The 25,622-nt window shown below is 35.1% G+C and overlaps 1 protein-coding gene across 1 annotated transcript in view; it reads left to right on the top strand.

The window, feature by feature from the left end:
* LOC131190532 (uncharacterized) overlaps nt 1-25,622 on the top strand; it is a 75,448-nt gene that overhangs the window by 1,436 nt on the left and 48,390 nt on the right. Inside the window, 5 exon segments of the mRNA XM_058167868.1 lie at nt 109-221; nt 5,870-6,088; nt 7,291-7,434; nt 9,070-9,156; nt 19,802-20,011. Of these exon segments, the coding sequence (XP_058023851.1) occupies nt 109-221; nt 5,870-6,088; nt 7,291-7,434; nt 9,070-9,156; nt 19,802-20,011 (773 nt within the window).

A 25,622-nucleotide genomic window follows, 5' to 3' on the forward strand; every position in this document is an offset into this window, starting at 1 on the left:
GTTTACAGGCGCCTTAAAGAAAAATGTTGGTCACATTCTCTGTATGATTAATTTCCAAGGGAGACCAGTTTGGTTTCTCTTTTGTTTAATTTCTGTTTAATTGGAAAGGTTTCAGCTATCAAATCCAGTTCAGCCAAATACTTGTGTGAAAGTTTCCAAACACAGCTTGGTTGCTGTCAGTTGTGATACAAATGCCCATTGGATCTGTCAACGATCTGCAGGTAAGTTTTTATCTGTTCTCTACGATGTTAAATTATTGTGGGAAAAGAATAGTTTTGAACTTTAGCTCTGTTAAATTTGATTTGGTAAAATAATAGTATAACTGGAGGTGACTAGAATCAGGAAATAAAACAATAAATAATAAAACAATAATAATAATATGCAGATTCTGCATTGAGAAATGACAGCAGTAGATAAGAGCAGTAATTTGTAATGAGCATGTAAAATAAACTTTAAATACCAAAATAACTGAAAATTTAGTAAATATGTAAGATACACAATGTGGATATAACAGCCATTTAATTAAGAATTATGGATGGAATCAATTATCAAGCATATTGTAGAGTATTCTTTTAAAACTTCTATATATACCTACATCATGCTGTTCTCTTTTTTCAGGATAAGCAAATTAAAATATAAAAGTAGTAAGAAATAGAAATTTAGGCATAAAAGGAAAGAAAATATAGCTAAATTTATTTTACGCCTACATCAATTACTATTTAACTGTCTGTCTTCCTATCTTTGCAAACCATACTTGCTTCTATCATGTTCACCAAGTATATGATTTATATATTGTCTTTTGGTTTAAATGTCTTACTGTTTACTTTTTGACAGTCTCATCAAATCCACCCAGTCATGACTTTTCAAGCCTCTCCTTTCATTTCAGTCTGTTCAGTCATCTTTCATAGTTGTACATTTTACAAGCGGAAAGCTATGTTAGTCTGTGATAGCAAAACTTCAGAGGGAGGCTGGTAGCACCTTTTTTGACTATTATATGTTTTACAATTTAGTTTTGGCTAATCTCTTCTAATCTCTTCTATGGGATGCCGCAGTGGCTCAGAGGCTAGAACGTTGAGCTTGTCGATCGGAAGATTGGCAGCTCGGCGGTTCAAATCCCTAGTGCTGCCGTGTAACGGGGTGAGCTCCCGTTACTTGTCCCAGCTTCTGCCAACCTAGCAGTTTTGAAAGCACATAAAAATGCAAGTAGAAAAAATAGGGACCATCTTTGGTAACAGCGTTCCGTGCGTCTTTGGCGTTGAGTCATGCTGGCCACATGACCATGGAAACGTCTTCAGACAGCGCTGGCTCTTCGGCTTTGAAACGGAGATGAGCACCGCCCCCTAGAGTCGGCAATGACTAGCACGTATGTACAAGGGAAACCTTTACCTTTACCTTAATCTCTTCTATATAACCAAACATCTTAACAAACGTTTTTCATACATTACTCTTTCATTCAGTTCAATTCATCTAGCAACTATTTATTTTTGACCCTATAAGAGGGGCTTCCTACTTTAAAGCTCCTGCTATTATTTTTTTTAAGAAAAATTATGATTCACTTTTGATATTTTGTAAGACAGGAAAGAAACAAGAATACAAGACAGTATCCAATAATAGTATATTTTAAAATTTAGTAACTGTTCCCAAAAATCATCCATGTTATCAAAATTAGCTGTTATTGTTAATTTTAACATATAATCTTTCAGTAAAACATAATCTTTCAATAAAAATGTGACCTCTGTGCATTTAATATATGGATTTTATTAGTGAATTTTCAAGAAGAGCAATGAATTATGCCAACTGCCAACTGCCCAGTGATAAATTATCTAAACATTCCTACTTTTGAGTAATTGCTGAATTAGCAGCTAGCAATATAAATATAATTTTTCTTTTGCTTAATTTAAAGTTATCTTCCACAAGGGCATAAGGTCATTGCTGGACTGCAAAAAGAACTTTTTGTTTATCATTCTGAATTCTTCAAATATTTTCTTCCACAAAGGTGAAATTTTTTTCAACTCTGGACACATATGAAAAAAGTCCTTTCTCATTGCAGTTTTTCCAATATTTGGATAAGTAATTATGCAATATATGTATTATTTTAATTGAACATTAATATGCCAATCTGATCATGTGGAAACCAGATTTATATGCTCTTTGGCACTTCATCTGTATTCCTGTATTCATTTTCCTAATTCTGCTTCCCCCACTTTCAAAATCAAGGTGGGTCCAATAAATCCAATTCGAATAATAGTCTATTAATTTTGATATTGTTCCTGTAATTAGGTTGTTTAATTATTGATTTTTCAAAGGCTATTAGAAAACAAAACGCTGAGTCATTTACATATATCTTATTCAAAAGGATTTAAGTTGAATCTTCAATAAATCACTAGAGATATGCTATGTTCCTTCTTGCTTCAAACACTCTACCATCATCCCAGTGCCAAAGAAGCCCACCATCAAGGAACTGAATGACTACAGACCAGTTGCTTTAACATCTGTAGTCATGAAAACCTTTGAAAGGCTAGTGTTGTCCCACTTGAAAACCATCACGGATCCATTGTTAGACCCCTTGCAATTTGCATACTGAGCAAATAGATCAACAGATGATGCTGTTAATATAGCTTTGCACTACATCCTACAACATCTTGAATCTCCAAAGACCAATGCAAGGGTCCTCTTTGTAGATTTTAGTTCAGCATTTAGTACCATCATTCCAGACACTCTTCTAACTAAGCTAAACCAGTACAGGTACCTGAACAGACTTGTAAGTGGATCACAAGCTTCCTAACAAACAGGAAGCAGTAGGTGAAGCTAAGCAGGATCACATCAGATACCTGTACAATTAGCACAGAGCGCCCCCAAGGCTGTGTGCTCTTCCCACTTCTCTTCTCTCTGTATACCAATGACTGCATCTCCAACGATCCATTTGTTAAACTACTGAAGTTTGCAGATGATACAACAGTGATCGGTCTCATTCGAGACAATGAATCCACATACAGATGGGAGGTCGAATGACTAGCCTCGTGGTGTGACCGAAACAATCTGGAACTGAACACACTCAAAACCGTAGAAATGGTGGTAGACTTTAGGAGAAACCCTTCCATACTTCCACCTCTCATGATACTAGACAACACAGTATCAACAGTAGAAACCTTCAAATTTCTAGGTTCTACCATATCGCAAGATCTAAAATGAATTGAACCTTGATGAAGGTATATTTTCCTTTATGTACACTGAGAGCATATGCACCAAGACTTTTTGCGGCCAAATTGAATAAGTTTTTTAGTGGTATTTTAATAGTATTTATTTTGTAATAGGAATGTTTATTTTATCTGGCTGTAAACCGCCCTGAGTCCTTCAGGAGAAGGGCGGTATAAAAATTTAAATAATAAATAAATAAATAAGACAAATTCCTTGTGTGTCCAATCACACTTGGCCAATAAAATTCAATTCAATTCAATTCAATTCAATTCAATTCTATTCTATTCTATTCTATTCTATTCTATTCTATTGAAGCCATGGTAGCCAAGACAAATGACAATCTATTTATAATTCCACTACATTTTTTTACACAGTGAAATGATCTTTGGACAGATCCCCTTCTTACCCCCAATATGCCATTGTTCCCAACCCTGCACACTTTTAGAATGGTGGTGAAAACCTGGCTCTTGACCCAACATACTGCTTGATAATATAATTTTAGAAAGACATGCCTCATCTACTCTGTTTCTGGGTCAATACGTATTCCCTCTGGAAAGTTTTAATTTTTTAGTATGGAAAAAAGAAATTTCCCATTTTCTTTGTCCTAGCATTAATATTTTATTTGGTACTTATGCTAGAATAATTTGAAGTAAAAAAAAAGACTTTGTTTTAACTGTGCAATTGCACCTAGTGTCTTTAAGTATCTCTTATTTCAGATTTTCATTCCTTGTTTTTTTTAAAAATCTTCCTCACTAAAGTTATTATTAAACAACTTGTTAATTTTTGTAATATTAATTCCTAGATAGTTGGAAAGATTGGAGCTGTTCCAATATATTTTAAATATTAAATTACTATTTGTAGTCTAAGAAAAATACGAAAAATCCTATTAATTTTGACTGTTAAAACTCTTGATAGTATATTTTACTATACTTTATTTGATGCTATGCTCCTGCAAATTCTCCCAATTCCATCCTAATGTATTTAGTTAATTCATTGTTAAGGGAATATTATGTTGAATTATTAGTTCCCTCTTCCCAGCAATCTTGTCTTTATATTAATATCTATATACTACACTACCATTCTTCGCATTTTGTCTTCTTTCTCAATGAATATGAAACATGTTTAAGCGTCTATTTTATAAACATCTCATAAGTCTCAAATGCCAGACTTTACCTTGTTTTTATAAAGTTATATCTATTTTTTAAATGTATACATTTTTCTCAATTAGAATTTAATGAAAATATTATTTAGTTTCTAAGACTGTTGGGATTAAGATTAATAGTTTCCCTTGTGGTTGAAAGAAAATTCATTTGAAATGGAACCCTCATTTAAACTATATTCTTGAGTATAGTTTTTCTTCTTTATAATATGGCCAGATTACTGTCTTCAAACAAAAAATGAAATGTTATCTTTGGTCTGATTTATCACTTTAGCACGTGAGATTTTCGCATTCACACCCAAACATTTAAATATTTTATTATTCTATTCCTTGGTATATGCATCCAAGCCAAAGCTAAGAATAAATATTTTATGGGAATGGTCCACATTCTTATTTGAAAGATACGAAATTAAAATATTCAGTTTCAGTATTTTCTGCATTTTCTCTAATTCTTTTCATTCTTAAATTATTATTTTTTATTCTGTACATCACCCAGATTTACTCTGATTTAATGTCATTTTTTAACTCTTTCAAAATCCAGTTCGTTTTCCTAACGGTAGTAATGTCATATCCTTTGATAGCAGTCTGGGTGACATCTGAAACTTGAGAAGACAATTCTTTAGTTGTTATTAACTTCTTTAAGCATACCTGTCAAGTCCTGTAAAATCATATTAATGTATCTCATTCTGATTTTAGTTCTTATTTGACTTGCTTAGATTTTTAGCTCTGTTGGAACATCCTCCTCCACAATTTCTTCTTCATTACTAAACTGGGTAACACGTCAATCATTTTGGTTCATCGACTAAACCTTAATTTCTCTATATTATCACTAAATTTATAAATTCAGTACATACTTATATGAACCTAGAACACATTCCAGTAAATATAGTGATATAGCAGTGCACCTTGGGCTATCTGCAAATTAAGATGATGCTTTAATTGAATATATTGTCATTTCAAATGTTTAGTTTAAGTTTCTCCTGTAATAACATAATTAGCTTAAGAACTTTATTTACAATAATTAAATTATTTAAAATTAATGTGATTAGTAGCTCATGTCTTCCCTGTTCCAAATTTTCAAGCTGTGATTATCCCATAATACACTGTAATTTTATTGTGTAAACAAAACTGAAAATATATTATAGATCCAATATTTTCCGAAGACTCTAGTGGCCTTTAATTCAGGAAATAAAATACAGCAATGCATCATTTCATTGGTTCTAATTTAACTGATAATGCAGTTATAATTATTTTAAAAGTAGACGATTTACCTTCTTTTATTTTTGATTTATTTATTCTCCTGGGATAAACTCAGTGTTCCATTTTTTTAAGTTCTGAAGAAGAATGATATAACATCCCTAAGCTTGTACATGTTTGCCATGCAGTGTAGAAATAGAATTTTCATTTATGATTGCTTTTTATTTATTGAGAATGAAACTTGGTGCGAATGTGAAGGCTTCAAGAATAATATTTTTGTTTGTATTAATGAATGGATTTTTTTTTCTATTGTAGTTGCTGAGCGATATCAAGAACATAAAGGAAAGGTGCTTTTATCACCAAAAGGTTCTATGTCTCAAGTCCACACAGATTTGATTTCTGCAAAAATAGCATGTATGGAGCTTAGAGAGCAGTGTACAGGAATAACAACCTGGAATAATGCCTATGCACTTGCCAGAGGAACAGTATTGCTAAAAAGCAAGGAAAAACAGTCTGTAGCATATGTCAAATCAGGTGTGCTAAGTAATCCAGATTTTTCCTAGGTCTATTTATAGACATGTATCATATTAAAAAGCAAAAAACAACAACAGCAGCCCTAAATCATTTGGGATTAATAGAAGTTAGACTGAATATTTTAAAATGTAATGTTAGAGTTTTTTATATTCTAAAGGAAAGCAGAGGGAGATTTTCTGCTAAAATAAATACAAATGATAAACCAAAATGTGTCCTTTTAGTACATAGTAGTAAAAATGTATTTGGATAATTTGCACTGTTTATTCTGTTTTAAAGGTCTTAAGTTTTATGACTTCTGATGTATAAAAAGGAAATAATTTGGTAGTGATAGAGAAAGCAAGTATTTTATTTGCTTGCTATGGAACAGATTTCTGAAAGATAAATAGAACAGTTAGCCTGTTTACCTTTGAGTTGATAATGAGAAGATCATTAGTTTCATGTGTTACTGTGCACTTTTAAACTTAGTACATTCATGAATTCATGTACCTTAGGATTCTTGATGAAGGTATCTTTTCTTTTTATGTACACTGAGAGCATATGCACCAAGGCAAATTCCCTGTGTGTCCAATCACACTTGGCCAATAAAAAAATCTATTCTATTCTAATATATGATCTAATAGTTAGTCTTAAGTATTTATATACCTCTGAGTTTTGTTATGCAATTTTCCAATTAAAATATTTATATTATGAATTGTACATAAACATGTGGATAGAATGAAAATAATATAAAAGCATGGAAGGGCACTGTAACATTGAGAAAAATTGGCATAGAAAATGTGTATGAAAATGTTTATGACAGATGGAATACTTATCAAAATATGTCAGTGATATTGTTTGTACACTAAATAAATATGGTCACATTTTGAAATTACTTCACAGAAAATAATAAAATACATTCATTTCCATAGATTATTCCAATTATTCTAATTCTTCTGTACTTATTTTTACTGCTGGTAGGCAAAGTCCCTCCGTATATCCTTAAGATAATGGAAGAACATAAGTATAATTCTCCTGAATTATACCCCTGGCCAATGTAATCCAGCAGTTTAAATATTGAATGAAGCCCACTAGTCTTCCATCAGATGGACACAGTTCCATCAAGGCTAGTAGCCATTTACCCCTATCATAAAGATGCTGCTTGATGGAAGTTGTTATGGTAGTAGTGAATATTCATCCTCTTAATACAATTGTTATTTTCACAGATTGTTCCTTGGGTTACTTCGGAATGAACTGTTCCTCTGTTTGCAATAGATGCTATGGTGATGAATTGTGTAATCCCTATACAGGAGATTGTGATGTTTTCCATTCTTGCAGATCTCAAGATTCTCCTGCTGTTTGTGAACAAGGTACTTTAATAAGGCTTTGAAACATGAACGTGAAAGATCGAAAATGGAAGATGGGAAGCAAAAAGGAGTTTTTCTGAATAAAAAATTATATAATTTATTTAATTAATTTTGATGTCACCGAACAATAGATTACTGTTATTAGTCCCATATTATGGGTTGCTGTCAGCCCCATAGGTAGACCAGCACATGAAATCAATTCCAGAAGATGGCTAAAACTATTTTTATTGAAATTGGCTATAATAAAAGCCAGTACCATCATGCTATATTTCCCCCATTTTATAATCTAGTGAATTAAAGAAGCATCTGCCTGAGCTTCTTGAAAATATTGTCTTGGAAACTTACCCTGACTTAAATAATATTTCAACCCCTTTTGCCTAGATAACTGTTCTTGCATATTTCCATCAAGGTCATCTTCCTCAATCTCTATAGTTTCTGAATTGATTTTAAATGTAGCCATTTATTTGTGCATCTACATTGTTGCATGTGGCCCCAAACAATTAAAGTTTTCATTATTTTTCACCTATTCTCTATGTTTCTATTAAATAGCAAAAACAGACTGGTACTTCCTGCAACAAGTATTGTTTACAAGTAGTCCTTACTTACTGATTACTTGTTCAGCGACTATTTGAACTTGGGACAATGCTGAATGAGTGTATTTTTTACCAATCCACAAATTTCATGGCACTCCATAGTCATGTGATTGCAATTCAGGCAATTGGCAACCATTTTGCCCTATCAACAGTTTCAGCATTCTAGGGTTATATAATTGCTATTTGCGACCTTTCTTGCTAGCTTCCCACAAACAAAGTCAATGAGGAACCTGGCAGCCAAGGTTGCAACTTGCTGTGTCCGCTCTCCAAATTCCTGCAGTATACTGCTCTCTCCTTTGCACTTGCGCCGACCTGTGCCCTCTTCCTTCAGCCTTCCTGTGTTCACGCCAACTCATATCCTGTACTCTCCCCAATTTGTGTGCCAGACCACCCAGAGCCTCCCCCACCCCTCTACAGGACCCCGCACTCCTTACCTGGGACTCCCACTGTTTCTCACTTAACAACCTGCATGCATTGGGATTACAGCAGAAATTGTGACTGCTTTCACTAAGAAATGTGGTCACATGATATCGGGCTTTAAGATCACATCACTTAGTGGGAGCAATCCCAGTCCCATTTAATGTCGGAAGCTGAGCCTTACCTGTATATAAAGTGTAGATGGTGTAACTATGTATTGAATCAAATTATGCCCATCTGCCTTTCGAATGGATACTGCTGGTGCTAGTGCAATAGTTTTCCTCTCTTCACGACCAACTCCTTTACCAACATTTGCAGTGGAAGATTGGGAGATCCCGTTCACAGCAATGAAGGGAATATATATTTTCAGTAAACAAGTAGGTGAAGAATTAAGCAATCCTAAATGTTGGTTCTTGTGTCACTCACTTTTTAGTAAACTCTCTTCCTTATTCTTATTCACAATTATTAGAAATGGATAGTGTCCCCAGTTACATTTGTTGTTAGTTGGATAGCTTGATATTGAAATTTATTTTAAAAATCAGGTCCATGTGCTGTTTGCTACAACCATCTGTATTGACTAATAACTTTGCTCAGTTAGCACCTTCTTTGTTCTTGTTGACTATTGCAGATTTAGGGATAGTGACAAATCAAGATAGATATAGACCACCTCTTGCTGGAACAATGTTGCTTAATTATGAAAAAGCAAAGTATAAAAGTATATTTTGCTAGATATTAAACAGTGATTTGACATCTTTTTCTATGTGGTCCTCAGCGTTGGTTCTTTATCCTTATCCTTTGGTTTGGTCTGGTTTGTTCTGCTCTTATTTTATATTATTCTCAGTGGTAATTAGTGTTTCTGTAATCTTATTCTTTTTTTCTAATAATGATCTGCTTTACCTATCTCAAGTGTCTTTTGTCCCTCCCTCCTGCTTATCTCTATTGTATATATGTGTGTGTGCATGTCTGAATGTGTACACATTCGCGCACGCACGCAGACACACACACACACACACACAACTTCTTTTGGGTCAAAGTCCCAGATGTTTTTTCTCCACACAAACACATACACTGTTAATCTATTTCCTTCCTTCTGTGTCAAAGTCCCAGATTTTTTCTTCTGCCTTCTCTTATACTATGACTCTTATACTATGGCTTTTAAAGCTAGTTCATCAAACATCAAAAGGGTGAGAGCTTCTAAAGTTACATATGTGAGAGGTATTTTTAAAATAAAGTATTTTTTTAAAACGTTATTTTTACTGCTATGATAGCCTTGCATTCCTCCTCATTATTTCAAATGCAGAAGTTTCTGTAGTTTTGCTTTCATACACAGAAAAAAAGATGAAGTTCCTCCACATACATAGAAGACAAGAAACTGAAGTTTCTCCATTTAAGTAAAAGAGATAGTTATCTTTCTCCAAAATGCTCAAGCAAATTCAAAAGTCTTGGACGTTAAAGTATTTTTACTCATACCTTTTCCACAATTAAGAAAATACCCTATTGCTTTTTAAAACCTTTTCATAGTCTATTGAAAATGTAATTTACAAAAAGTTCATGACAACTTTATGATAACAAATTAAGAAAAAATATAAAGACTACTTTTTGAAAAAGGAAAGATTGTTACTCTACTATGGCATCATATTATTTTTGTAGTGTTTTAATCTTAGTATAAAGGCACTGACTAAAAAACTTGTAATACAGTGGTTTAGTGTATCTTGAACAAAATACAGAGACTTTTTTATAAGAACTTATAAAAGATGGTATTTCTGATGTAAAAGGAATATACAATTAAACAAAATAAATTTGGGAAGAAATTTGAACTGTAGAATTTTTTAAGCTTTCCATTATTGGGATGAACTGATTTTAGGAGATGTTTTTAGTGGAATATTTCATATTGCATGCTTGCAATAAATTTATTTATTGTATTTGTATATTATCTTTCAAGGTATTCTGAAAGCTATTGTTACAGAAATATTTACATGATAAACATTGGAAAGTATTTAATAGAAGAGAATATTTGTAGCTCAGGGTTTAATGTGTGGTCCTTGGTGCTATCCGAGTTTGGTGGTTGCAATGATATTACCTAGTTTGGTAATGACATGTCTGCAAGAAAACCACCAGGCTCAGAGAACACAAAGAACACCCAAAATATTTAAGCTTAAAAGTGATGTGTGATGATTATATTATTATCTTCAGCACATATATTTTAAAATTAATTTTTTACTTTCATTTGTGGTAGCTTTGAACAGTGTATGGTGCCCTCAGTTTTCTGGCTGGAGATACTGGGAGAATAACTGCTATTATTTTAGTGATGAGAAGGCATCCAATTGGACACTTGCTCGTAAGCAGTGTAGAAGATTCAGAAGTACAGACTTGATTTGGATTGACAAGAAAAGTGAAATGGTATTGATGTATTTTGTGAAAAATTGGAAATCATTTCAAAGCTGGCATATATTTTTTAAAGCTTGTATGTATGTGAATATGTGAGTGTGATTATTTTGAAATACATTAGTTGTATATCAGTATTTATGTAGTATTTTCTCTTATCACTCCACCAAACTGTTTTCTAAGATTCTTTATATTTATGGTTTCATACTTTTAAGGTCCAGAGGACGTTGAACCATTCTGACTGAAACCCTTGGAAGCTCTGAGTTGATTTTCTCTTTACCTCTTCTTTAAAATATGAAACTCACTTTGTTAGGCTTTCATGTTATATGACTTGCATATATATTATGCACCTTTGAATTTCTTTTCCTAGGCCTCAGAGATTCTATCAATGTTTTGAAATCTTTTTGAAGCTTTTTCTTAATTTTATGCCTCTAATCTTCCTACCAGCATAATCTTCCTACCAGCATAATTTTCTTTTTCTTGGAGATAATAGTAAGTTTGAGTGTATATGATTATTACCACCTATGGAACAAATTAAAGAACAACCATGTGCCTTCTAAATATTTAGTAATTAAAAGAAAAAAGGAATAACTAATTGACCTATAGTGTTTTGAGGTTTAAGCTCTTTTAAGGGCGTCTCATATTATCTCAAATATAAGGCATTTTATTAAACAATTCAGTCTCCACAAGCATTTGTTCCTCTGATTTTCTACTGTACTATATAGTTATATAGTGGCTAGGTAATTAACAAGTGTTTGCATTCTTCAACAGTGATTGTAAAATACTACTTGAGTAGAACAGCTTTCAGTTTTCAGACTGCTGCATAAGCCTGAACAAAGGAATGGCTACTTTAAAAGTCTTTTTAATTTTTCATAATTTTCTGAAAAAGATTAGCTACTTTAATTAATGGCAGGGAAGTGTTGCATGAAATCTGATATAGTATTGAATCATTTTTTAAATGTATAAGGTCCTGTTAATGCACTAGCACTAATGTGAACTATATGTAATATACATCTGGGTGGCTTTTGTTTATTGCACTTAGGGTGATTATAGTTTATGAGCTTTTTAAAAACTATTTTGCTTAGAAATAAATTGAGAAACATTGGGTGATTATGAATGGTAGTAAATCCAATTCACAAAGTGAATACAAATCACTTTTCTGAGTATTTCAGTAAATTTAATTTTCAGTTAAGAATATATGTTATTCAAAAGTCTTCAATTTGTGTTGAGCTAGGAAAAAAAAAGCTCTATTTTACCTCTGCATGGTATATGCTGCCCTCTTGTGTTAGATAAATACTTTATAATCACTAACAGGAAAAAATAAATTTTTGAATTATAATACATCTGTATAGTATTTATTTATTTTTATCCCACCTTTAATATTTTTTTTACAAATAATACAAGGTGGGAAACCTGGCCTAAATTGTAAGATAGGAGTGCTCATAAGTATGTTTCTAATTTATTGATTAAAGTATTTTTTAGATTTATACAATCAACTAAAAACATGTATTTAAAAATAGGAAAAATACAGTGCAATATAAATATTTGTAATAGAAAAAAACACAATAGGATAAAGGAGTGACAGAAATAATAAGAACAGAATTTACTTAACATAACATAACATAACATAACATAACATAACATAACATAACATAACATAACATAACATAACATAAAGGTAAAGGTTCCCATCGCACATATTTGCTAGTTGTTCCTGACTCTAGGGAGCGATGCTCATCTCCGTTTCAAAGCTGAAGAGCCAGTGCTGTCCGAAGACCTCTCCATGGTCACACAATGTAAGCCACCCTGAGTCTTTGGGGAAGGGCGGGATATAAATTCAAAAAAAAAAAAATGGTCATGTGGCCGGTATGACTAAACGCCAAAGGTGCACAGAATGCTGTTACTTTCCCACCAAAGCTGTTCCCTATTTTTCTACTTGCATTTTTTACATGCTTTTGAACTGCTAGGTTGGCAGAAGCTGGGACGAGTAATGGGAGCTCACCCTGTTACGCAGCATTAGGGATTTGAACCGCTGAACTGCCGACCTTTCAATCGACAAACTCAGCATCTTAGCCACTGAGCCACCGCATCCCTAACCTAAACATATCTCAGTAAAATAAGTTCCATTTGAATTTGAAGACAGTGGCACTGCAACTTCCACATATTATACAGGAAAGGATATTCCTGATCTTGTCTAGAAATGCTTAAGCCTTGGGAGAAAAACATTTTAAAACAATAAAAACAGCAAAACTATTTTTTAAAAAACCTTTAAAAACATTCAAATTAGCACACACAAGAGCAAGATTTTGGCCCGTTAGTAATTTAGCCAGGAAATGGGGCCCTCAACATATTCAGCATCCCAGACTTGGGAGTGCAGCCAGGTTTTTAGAACCTTATGAAAGGCTTAACAGTGTTGGGGCCATTCTAAATTCCGATGGGAGAATGTTCCATAGAGCAGAGGCTACTGCAGAAAAAGTTTGATATCTGGTCCCCACAAATTGATACTCTTTGGCTGACAGGATCTGAGGCATGCTCATTCTGCTTATCCTGGTTACATTATAATTTGATTATAATATTTTCTTCAATATTAATCTTTTTATTACAAATATATTTATTACAAAAATATCCACTAGGACAAGCCCATCCTACTCATGCCAACAGAGAGGGCCTACTTCAGATCCTATTGGGTTCCAGAAGAGCTTTCTCTGCTGCAGTGCTCACTCTTTGTAAGATCTTACCTTATATCTTACCTGCCCCAACTCTCCTATCCTTCTGTAAGAGTCTGGAGATCTGCCATTGGCCTGGGTACCAAATGGGGGAATTCCACACTGAAGTGAATGCTGGATTGATAGCAGACTCCACTTCTCCCCCCGCCTTGCTCTCTGTTCTCCACCTGTCCATCTTTTTGGTTATCATAGTTATGTATTGTGGTTATGTTCCTTTTTCATTATTTATATTATTGTTTTATTATTTTCCTTCTCATCTGTTTAGACTGTTTTCATTTTCTTCCTTTTTATTATTGTAAGCCACCTAGAATAGCCCTATGGCGAGATAGGTGGGAAATTAATTAATTTGCATGCCATGGAGTGAACTCCTATCCTCACTCCAGCTCCTGCCAACCTAACAGTTGAAAAGAATGCAAATGCAAGTAGATAAATAGGTACCATTTTGTGGGAAGGTAATAGCATTCGGTGACATCATGCTGGCAACATGACCGCAGAAATGTTTTCAGACAATGCTGGGTCAATGGCCTGGAGGCGGAGATGAGTACCTCCCCCTATAATTGGCACTGACTATTGGAATAAAATCTGCAGGGATACACACACACACACGTACACACACACACAGAGTATATGAACAATTGTTTACATTAAGATCACATGTAGATTTGTTTGAGTATTTCCCAACTTAGCCTAATTTATTTTATATATTAACAATTTTATATGTCATTTAAAATAGAAATGTAGGTAAGTGTTTCTTAATCTATACTTTTGGTATTTTCCATTTTTGGAAACATCACAATAATGTAGCAAAAGGAGAAATTCCAAATTTTCATTCTTCTTCTCTATTAGGGATTATTCTAACAGAAGAATAAAGCCTTCTTTCTATAACATTTTGACAGGATTGGATATCATCTGCAGCCTCACGTGAGATTTCGTGGATTGGATTAAATAGTAGGAAGAAAACAGCTATATGGGTTTGGTCAGATGCAAGATCGGCAGCTAAAGAATTACGGTGGTAAAGTTAATTGTTTATATTAATTGTGGCCTGGGATGGAGATATGTTTTTGTGAAAACAAAAAAAAAATGTGATTTAGTATTTTCAAATGTGTATGTATGTATATATGTATGTATGTATGTATGTATATTCCTATATTTTCACCCATTTCTCTTGGATAATTTTTAAATCCCCTGTTAATGATTTAAACATGAATATCGATGTAGAAAATCACTACTCTTAGAACTATACATAAGGCATAAGCCAAAATAAAAATACACAATGAAATATTTCACCGGTTTTTCTTTTTCATCCAGGTTAAAACTGGAAGGGAATCCTTCTGGAAGATGTGTAGGTTTTTATCCTAATAATAACACAGCCCTAAAGATAAATTGTGCTGAAGACCATAGGTGGATTTGTAAGAGAAAGGAAAGTAAGTGGCTAAAGGTGTGGTGTAAAGGGGAAGGCTTTGGTTTTATTAGTCATGATATCTGCAACTGGTCCAATGAAAAATTGTACAAAAGAGATGGATTGCATCCATCAAAGAAAGGGACTGAGTTACTTAGCAATACATTAATAGATTTTCTGGATAAACATTTAAACTGAACAGTGGGGACAGAGAATTAACTGATACAGAAAATTTCTGTCCCCAGCAATCGAAAACTAAAAGGGTTACAAGTGCATGTAACATAGATGTCTGTATGGGTAAGACTATCAACCCTGCTATCAAGCAAAACCAAGCATTTAACAGTGAGTGCCATACCATGTGCACTAAACCAATAGGTGGCAAGAAAGTAGGGGCAGTCAACATAGGTTATGTAGACAGTAAACACAAGGTCAATCCAAATGGACTCAAATGTCTATACACCAATGCACAGAGTATGAGGAATAAACAGGGTGAATTAGAAATTCAAGTAAATGAGGGCAGATATGATATTGTTGCCATTACGGAAACTTGGGATGAAACTGAAAAATGGAACATACAGCTAGAGGGATATAAATTATTTAAAAGAAATAGACCAAATAAAAGAGGAGGTGGAGTTGCACTATATATAAGAAATAACTACATCTCTACAGAAATAGAGCACAACAATGATGAAAATCATCTTGAATGTATTTGGGTCAATATAAAAGGGGTGAAAAACGATATTGCCATAGGTCTATACTATAGGCCACCCAACCAAACAGAGGAAGTAGATGAACTTTTTGCTAGTCAGCTAATTAAGGTATGTAGGAAGCACATCACAGTAGTAATGGGGGATTTTAACTACCCTGACATCAACTGGGAAACAAACTCTGCACCAAGTGGAAGATCCAACAGGTTCCTAACAAACCTAGCAGACAACTTTGTTTCCCAAAAAATAGAGAAGGCGACAAGGGGATCAGCCATACTGGACTTAATTCTCACTAACAGAGATGAAATGATAGAAGGTGTTGAACCTTAGGGGCAAGTGACCACACAATATTGGGATTCGACATTAAGCAAATACAAGTAGTAGAACAAAGTCAAACTAGAGTCTTGGACTTTAAGAGAGCTAATTTCAATAAACTTAGAGAGAGCTTGAGAAGGATTCAATGGATGAGAATCCTCAGGGGGAAAACGACTCAAGAAGCTTGGGAAATTTTGAAAAGTGAGATTATAAAAACGCAGTCTAACATAATACCAATGAAGAAGAAAAATAATAGATCTCAAAAGAAACCAGCATGGATGCATAAAGAACTATCTGACAAATTGAAAGACAAAAAGGACAAATATAAAAAGTGGAAAGAGGGGCAAATAACTAAGGCAGAATATCAGCAAATAGCCCGAGCCTGTAAAGATGAAGTGAGGAAAGCTAAGGCTCACAATGAACAAAGGCTAGCGACAAAGTAAAAAATAACAAAAAAAGCTTCTTCCAACATGTTAAAAACAAGAAAAAAGTCAAGGAAACAATTGGCCCATTGCTGGGAGAAAGTGGCAAGCAACAGGGAGAAAGCAGATCTACTTAACTCATATTTTGTATCTGTCTTTACACAAAAGGAAAAAACAATCCAACCTATCAAAAACAGCACTACAAAAAACAGATTAGAAACACAAGTTAAAATAAGGAAGAAAATGGTAAGTGAACACCTGTCTACCCTAGACGAATTCAAATCACCAGGACCGGATGGATTACACCCCAAGGTTCTGAAGGAACTGGCAGACGTGATCTCAGAACCACTGAACTATATCTTTCAAAGATCCTGGAGCACAGGGGAGCTGCCAGAGGACTGGAAAAGAGCTGATGTAGTTCCCATCTTCAAAAAAAGGAAAAAAAACAGATCCAGGAAACTAGAGACCTATCAGCCTGACCTCAATACCGGGGAAGATTCTGGAAAAGATAATCAAGCAACGAATCACCGAACACCTAGAAGCAAACAAAGTAATAACCAAAAGCCAACATGGGTTTGTCAAAAACAGATCATGCCAGACTAATCTTATCGCATTCTTTGACAAAATGACAAAATTAGTAGACCAGAGGAATGCTGTCGATATAATTTACTTGGACTTCAGTAAAGCATTTGATAAAGTAGACCATAACCTACTACTAGATAAAGTAGAAAAATGTGGGTTAGACAGCACCACCACCAGATGGATTCGTAACTGGATGACCAACCGCACTCAACGTGTAGTCCTCAATGAAACTACATCCACATGGAGGGAAGTATGCAATGGAGTACCCCAAGGCTCTGTTTTAGGCCCAGTACTCTTCAACATCTTCATCAATGACTTGGACGAGGGGATAGATGGGGAACTCATCAATTTTGCAGATGACACCAAGCTGGCAGGAATAGCCAACACTCCAGAAGATAGGCTCAAGTTACAGAAAGATCTTGACAGATTTGAACATTGGGCGCTATCTAACAAAATGAAATTCAACAGTGAAAAAAGTAAGGTTCTACATTTAGGATATGTGGTCCCTTGCTCAATAGTAGTAACTGTGAGAGGGATCTTAGAGTCCTAGTGGATAACCATTTAGACATAAGCCAGCAGTGTGCAGCAGCTGCGAAAAAAGCCAACACAGTTCTGAGCTGCATAAACAGAGGGATAGAATCAAGATCATGTGAAGTGTTAGTACCACTTTATAATGCCTTGGTAAGGCCACACTTGGAATATTGTATCCAGTTTTGGTCGCCACGATGTAAAAAAGATGTTGAGACTCTAGAAAGAGTGCAGAGAAGAGCAACAAAGATGATTAGGGGACTGGAGGCTAAAACATATGAAGAACGGTTGCAGGAACTCGGTATGCCTAGTTTAATAAAAAGAAGGACTAGGGGAGACATGATAGCTGTGTTCCAATATCTCAGGGGTTGCCACAAAGAAGAGGGAGTCGGGCTGTTCTCCAAAGCACCTGAGGGTAGAACAAGAAGCAATGGGTGGAAATTGATCAAAGAAAGAAGCAACTTAGAACTAAGGAGAAATTTCCTGACAGTTAGAACAATTAATAAGTGGAACGACTTGCCTGCAGAAGTTGTGAATGCTCGAACACTGGAAATTTTTAAGAAAATGTTGGATAACCATCTGACTGAGATGGTGTAGGGTTTCCTGCCTGGGCAGGGGGTTGGACTAGAAGACCTCCAAGGTCCCTTCCAACTCTGTTGTTATGTTACGTTATGTTAAGTATGGTTTTGGAGCTCTGAATATGACAAAGATACATTCAGGTTATAATTTTTCATTTATATTATGCATGATTTTAGTCATAAATAGATTACTGCATCTTTCTTTTTCTCTTCCAGTTATGTTCTTCATGCATGATATGGCACAACAATATTTGTGCATCCTTCCTTGTGTTCATGAAGCAATGTGTGTATGTGCACACGCGCATATGCGTGCAAGCATGCGTGCAAAAATATCACTGATGCATGTTTTGGGAGCTTTTTCTTGACAAAAATATAATAATATTACAGAATTAAAGCTTTGTCAAAAACAATAACCAATACATTTGTATTATTTCTTCTAGTTTCAATTTTGTGAGTGTTTTACTATTTCTGCTATCAGGCATATGGTTTTAGTCCCTCACTGGACAGGGTTTTTACCCATACTGAATTATATTTCAGTTCCCAAATGGTGACAGATATAAGAGGTATGGAAGATACCAAAAATATTTTCAAGTGTTTCCCAATTTTTCTGATGTTCCGGTAGCTACATTATTGGTAGCCGAAAATATCTCATCTAAGGGAGATGGCTTCTTCTCATTTAAAAAAATAGAAGAAGCCATGCAATTCAAAATGCTAACCATGGTGTAAAAAGCAGCTTTCAAACCCCTCCAATCCATACATGCAGCAGACTGACACCCACTACGAAGATGTAGCACGACCACGACCACGAAGCCAAACAGCAGCAGTGCAGCTCACCAGCTCAAATCCCCCTGCAACTCAGACTTATCTGAGCACAACCAAACCCCCACCCAAACAGGACACACCCACAGCCAATCAGAGCACAAAAAACCCCCCATCCAATCAGAGCACAGCCAAGCTCCCACCCAATCAGTTCAAACCCCCACTAGCAGTTAAAAAGGAAGAAACAGCTGCAATCACACATTGCTCCCAGAAGCACGAAGCTGAAGCCTGAAGATGACGAATGAGACTTCGTCGAAACGTCGCCAAGACACTTCCAATTTTACGCGGGAGAAAACCCGAATAACCAAAGACCTACATACAAACACCCGCGAAAACCTCAGAAAACATATATATATATGTTTAATGTCTTTTAGAGTTTTTCTGTCTCTTGTGGACTTTTTGACTACTGTGTTTCCCTGAAAATAAGACCCTGTCTTATATTTTTTGAACCCTAAATAAGCACTTGGCCTTATTGCCATGCTCTCAAAAGCCTGATTGAGCTTATTATCAGGGGATATTAACATATTATTATTATTAATATTATTAATATTATTAATTTTATTAAACAGGGTATATTAATTTAGAAAACAACATAGGACTGTTGCAGTAATAAAACAGCAATGTAGGGGTAGGATATAAATTAATGAAACGTATTATTAAGCAACTTACATAAAATGTTTAAATTACAACAAATGTATGATTACAAATTAATTATTTCAAAATGCTTTGAAAACATGATTTGTATTCCTAATGTAAATTTTTCTATTTCAAATTATACATAGACAAAAACTGTAGGAGCAAACAAAAAAAATTATGAGAAAAATAATCTAGCTATTATAAATAATAAATGCAATACATTTAAAAAACCACTCAAACATTTTTTTTCTTTTTCCCATTAGGGGTAGATCTTTTTGATCTCTACACTGATAAGTTTCTGTCAGGACCATTAGACCCAAAGTTCTATACAACTCTTTCCACTGCTGTACTAGACTGCTTAAGTGATGCCAACTGCTCAGGGATAGTGCAAGATAGCCGATTCTTTAGAAGAACAAGAGGTATAGATGAAATTACTGCATCTGATGAAAATGTATTTACATATAAAAAACGAGGTATGTTTATTGGTCTGAAATCAAAAACAAAAATATGCATAGAAATTTATTACCATTTTAAATGTGAATCTTAAGGAATTTTTTAATTTTCTTTTGATATGTAAGAAAAATGGGAGCTAATTTAAAACGACTGCTCCGTTCTTATTTACTTTTATTTTTTATAAAGTCAAATTCTAAAATGTATTTCTAGATTATTCTCTAGATTTTTCTTTTATAATTTGATAAAATCTGTTATTTAAGAGGTAAGCTCTTCATTCTCAGCAGATGGCAGCATCAAGCCAAGTTGGCTGATTTCATATAATTAAGCAGGCTTGGATCTTATTAATACCTGGAAGGCAGACCACCACGAAATCTAAGCACTGAAGCTTAAACTATGAAATTGGGATGGGGGAAAGGCAATGGCAAGCCATTTTTCTATGGAAACAAAGAAAATTTCTGGACCTGCCATTTTAGCTGTCTGGCTAGGCTTTTTGTTGTAATACTGTGGAGAATTTGGGGAGAATTTGTGTTTCCCCTCACCTAGATGAGGTAAAAGGACAAGCAAGTCATCAAGGAAACGTTCAAGACCTGGAATTACTGTATATAGGGAGCACTGGAACAGCTGAAATTCAGGATGAGTCAGGATTGGTGAACAGATTGGTTAAAAAATGTTGTTTGCAGGCAGTTATACATACATTCACAATAAAAGGAACAAAAGTTACTTCTATAACAAACTATTTCTATTTCTTAATCTCAGAGATATTTGAAGCCAACATAATATTGTTCTTGTTTATGTCAGCCTCCAGATGAGAGCACATAGGGGACAATCCTGTGCTTATCCTTCAGCTGACCAGTAGAACTCACTCCTGGAGCAACAAGAATCCTTTTACTCTCATTCCACATAAAAATAAATTACAAGTATCCTCCTCCCCACATGTTTTTAATTCATTAAATGTGCACTTGTTTATTGTTGTCTATGTAGAAATTCCTATTATGTGTAGTCATATCAAATGTTTAAAGCTACTTTTGAACTATTCAAAAGCTGTCAGTAGGCTCAGTCTTCTCCAGGCAGTAAATGTGTGTAATCCTGGGTACAATGGATGAAAAGGAAGATTTTAATTTGAGATTTATAGAGATATTGTCAGGTGATACTTAAGTACCTTGAATAAATTCAGCTAGTCAAAGCTAGGGAAATTGTGTTCTAGTTTTCTGAAGGAACATGACAATGATCTGTCTGGACCCTTATGTATTGTTTTTAAGAAACTCTGAACAATAGGTGAACAGGAGTTGCTCCTTCCTTAAAAAAAAGGAAAACAAGGATCTGGAAACTATAGAACTGTTAGTCTGATACTGACTGAATGCCTTGATCACTAGAAAATGTAGATATGAAAGAATCAAGTCTTACTGCACTACCCCTCAGGCTTGGGAGGTAATTTCATTTACAGATTGTGCAAATGCTATGTATATAATATAATTTGAATTCAGCGCAGCATTTGACAAAGTACGCTATGACATTCTGGTCATCCAGATGGCATATTATTAGGTAGATCTGCAACTGATTTGCAGCCATACTCAGTGAGTACCCATCAACTGTTCTTCATCAAGCTAAGGAAAAATGTCATGTAGAATGATATAAGGCACAGACCTAGGTCCAGTATTTTTCAACATTCATGATTTAGATCAGAAGGGTATATTTATTAAACTTGCAGATTATGCAAGAGAGTGATAACTAACGAAGACTATAACATCAAAACTCAAAACGATTGTGGCAGGATAAGAAGCAGTTGTAAATTACAGAATGATATGTAACTAACAAAAATTATGTAGAAAAATATATTGATTGTAAAGATGTAGACTGCGAATATCTGGCTTGATAAAAGTACAAGTAGTCCTCGGATAACAACTAATTGGGACTTGGAACTCCATTGCTAAGTAAAAAAATCATGCGACCATGCCAGATTTATGACATCAGTTCTGCTGCGATTGTTAAATGAATCACCCATGGTTATTAGGCATAACAATTTAGAGACTCTAATTATCAATTGCAAACCTTACTATTCGCCTCGTGAATTTTCCTCATTTCTTCTAATTGCTGTTTATGTCCCACCACAAGCCTGTGTAAACGAGGCATTACGAACTCTAGCTGACCAAATCATGGAGGCTGAAGCCAAACACCCTGATTCACTGGCCATTGTTTTGGGAGATCTAAACAAGGCAAACTTAAGGAAAGAACTACCAAAATACTTTCAGCATGTCAATTGTCCCACCAGAGGCAAGAATACTCTAGACCACTGCTACACAACACTAAAAGATGCCTATCGGTCTTTACCACGTGCAGCTGTAGGACACTCTGATCATTGCATGATTCACCTTGTACCTGCTTACAGGCAAAGACTTAAAGCCATAAAACCAATAATTAAATCAGTGAAAACCTGGACGGAGGAATCAGAATTAAAGCTACAGGCATGTTTTGACTGCACTGATTGGAATATTTTTAAAGATACCTCTGCAGACCTGGATGAACTCACAGATACTGTAACATCATATGTCAGCTTCTGTGAAGACCTATGTGTACCTACAAGGAACTTGCGAATACACAGTAATAACAAACCTTGGTTTACACCTAAACTTAAGCAGCTACGACATTCCAAAGAGGAAGCCTACAGAAAAGGTGATAAAATGCTGTACAATCAGGCCAGAAATGCACTAACAAGGGAGATAAGAGCAGCAAAAAGAAGCTACTCTGAAAAGCTAAAGAATCAATTTTCAGCAAATGAACCAGCAAACATGTGGAAAACTCTTAAAAATATCACCGGCTATGGCAAACCTCCTTCCCAGGCTGAAGGTAATCAACAACTGGCAGATGACCTGAATGAGTTTTACTGCAGGTTTGAAAGGAAACTACAGCCACCTATCTCCACAACCCCCATCTCAGACACACCAACAACAGCCAAGCCTCCTACAACTGACCCCATTTCATTGGGTTCACAACCTAGTGATCACAGAAAAGGAAGTGCAGGACCTATTTCACAGACAAAAGCCAGGAAAAGCTCCAGGCCCAGACAAGATAACTCCTTCTTGCTTAAAAGTCTGTGCTGACCAATTGGCCCCATCTCCACCCATATTTTCAATAAATCACTAGAGATGTGCTATGTTCCTTCTTGCTTCAAACGCTCTACCATCATCCCAGTGCCAAAGAAGCCCACCATCAAGGAACTGAATGACTACAGACCAGTTGCTCTAACATCTGTAGTCATGAAAACCTTTGAAAGGCTAGTGCTTTCCTACCTGAAAACCATCACGAATCCGCTTTTAGACCCCTTGCAATTTGCATACCGAGCAAATAGATCAACAGATGATGCTGTTAATATGGCTCTGCACTACATCCTACAACATCTTGAGTCTCCAAAGACCTATGCAAGGGTTCGTTTTGTAGACTTTAGTTCAGCATTCAATACCATCATTCCAGACATTCTTCTAACTAAGCTAAACCAGCTACAGGTACCGGAACAGACTTGTAAGTGGATCACAAGCTTCCTAACAAACAGGAAGCAGCAGGTGAAGCTAAGCAAGATCACATCAAATACCTGTACAATTAGCACAGGGGCCCCCAAGGCTGTGTGCTCTCCCACTTCTCTTCTCTGTATACCAATGACTGCATCTCCAATGATCCATTTGTTAAGCTACTGAAGTTCGCAGATGACACAACAGTGATTGGTCTCATTCGAGACAATGACGAATCCGCATATAGACGAGAGGTCGAACGACTAGCCTTGTGGTGCAACCAAAACAATCTGGAACTGAACACACTCAAAACCGTAGAAATGGTGGTAGATTTTAGAAAACCCTTCCATACTTCCACCTCTCACAATACTTGACAACACAGTATCAACAGTAGAAACCTTCAAATTTCTGGGTTCTATCATATCGCAAGATCTCAAATGGACAGCTAACATCAAAACATCATTAAAAAGGACAACAAAGAATGTTCTTTCTGCGCCAACTCAGTAAGCTCAAACTGCCCAAGGAGCTGCTGATCCAATTCTACAGAGGAATTATTGAGTCTGTCATTTGCACCTCTATAACTGTCTGGTTCGGTTCTGCAACCCAACAAGAAAACACAGACTTCAGAGGATAATTAGAACTGCAGAAAAATAATTGCTACCAACTTGCCTTCCATTGAGGACCTGTATACTGCACGAATCAAGAAGAGGGCCGTGAAAATATTTGCAGATCCCTCGCATCCTGGACATAAACTGTTTCAACTCCTACCTCAAACGACGCTATAGAGCACTGCACACCAGAACAACTAGACACAAGAACAGTTTTTTCCCGAAGGCCATCACTCTGCTAAACAAATAATTCCCTCAACACTGTCAGACTATTTACTGAATCTGCAGTAATTAATTTAATTTAATTAATTTAATTAATCGTTTCATAGTTCCCATCACCAATCTCTTTCCACTTATGACTGTATGACTATAACTTGTTGCTGGCAATCCTTATGATTTATATTGATATATTATCATCAATTGTGTTGTAAATGTTGTACCTTGATGAACGTATCTTTTCTTTTATGTACACTGAGAGCATATGCACCAAGACAAATTCCTTGTGTGTCCAATCACACTTGGCCAATAAAATTCTATTCTATAACATCATGTGACTGCAACTTGCAACTTTCTGCCATAAGCACTGTAATAACTTTCAATATTTGCCAAACAGAGCAGTCATAACCATGGACTAACTCTACATGGAAAATTAAATCTTCAAATTCTCTTCCATTAGAATCGTAAAATAGTAGTTGATTACAAGCTGAATATGTGTTAGCAGTGTAACTTGGCTAAATCATATCTGGGTGGATGACCATAAAAATAGAAATTACAAAAAAAATCTTTAAAAATGAAATGTTAGGATTTATCAATAGGAGCATGAGCCAACTAAAACTAAAATAATAGCTTCATTTTATTCTATGTTAGTTAGACTTCACCTTAGGTGTTATTTCCAGTTCTGTATAGAATATTTTAAGAATTCAGACAAGTGGAATGGCTCCATAGAAGGGCAATCTGAGAACAGGGGAACAGATCTTATGAGGAGAGATTGAGAAAACTTGTTATAGGTAGCTTTAAGAAGATAAACTGGATATACAAGGAAGGGTGGAAATGGGGTTATACCATTCATCTATCACACAAATGGATGTGAACCCTATTCCAGAGAATAGGATACAAATAATGGACTTAAAACATAGAAAAGTAGATTCCTTTGGGGTATTAGATAAAATTTTTGTTCTAATAGTTTGACAATGAGATCAACTCCCAGTCAGCTGCTTTCTCCAGATACGATATAGAATAGAATTTTTATTGGCCAAGTGTGATTGGACACACAAGGAATTTGTCTTGGTGCATATGCTCTCAGTGTACATAAAAGAAAAAATACGTTCATCAAGTTACAACATTTACAACACAATTGATGGTCAATATATCAATATAAATCATAAGGATTGCCAGCAACAAGTTATAGTCATACAGTCATAAGTGGAAAGAGATTGGTGATGGGAACGATGAGAAGATTAATAGTAGTGCAGATTCAGTAAATAGTTTGACAGTGTTGATGGAATTATTTGTTTAGCAGA

This window comes from Ahaetulla prasina, chromosome 2 (assembly GCF_028640845.1).
Source record: "Ahaetulla prasina isolate Xishuangbanna chromosome 2, ASM2864084v1, whole genome shotgun sequence".
Classification (NCBI taxonomy): Eukaryota; Metazoa; Chordata; class Lepidosauria; order Squamata; family Colubridae; genus Ahaetulla; species Ahaetulla prasina.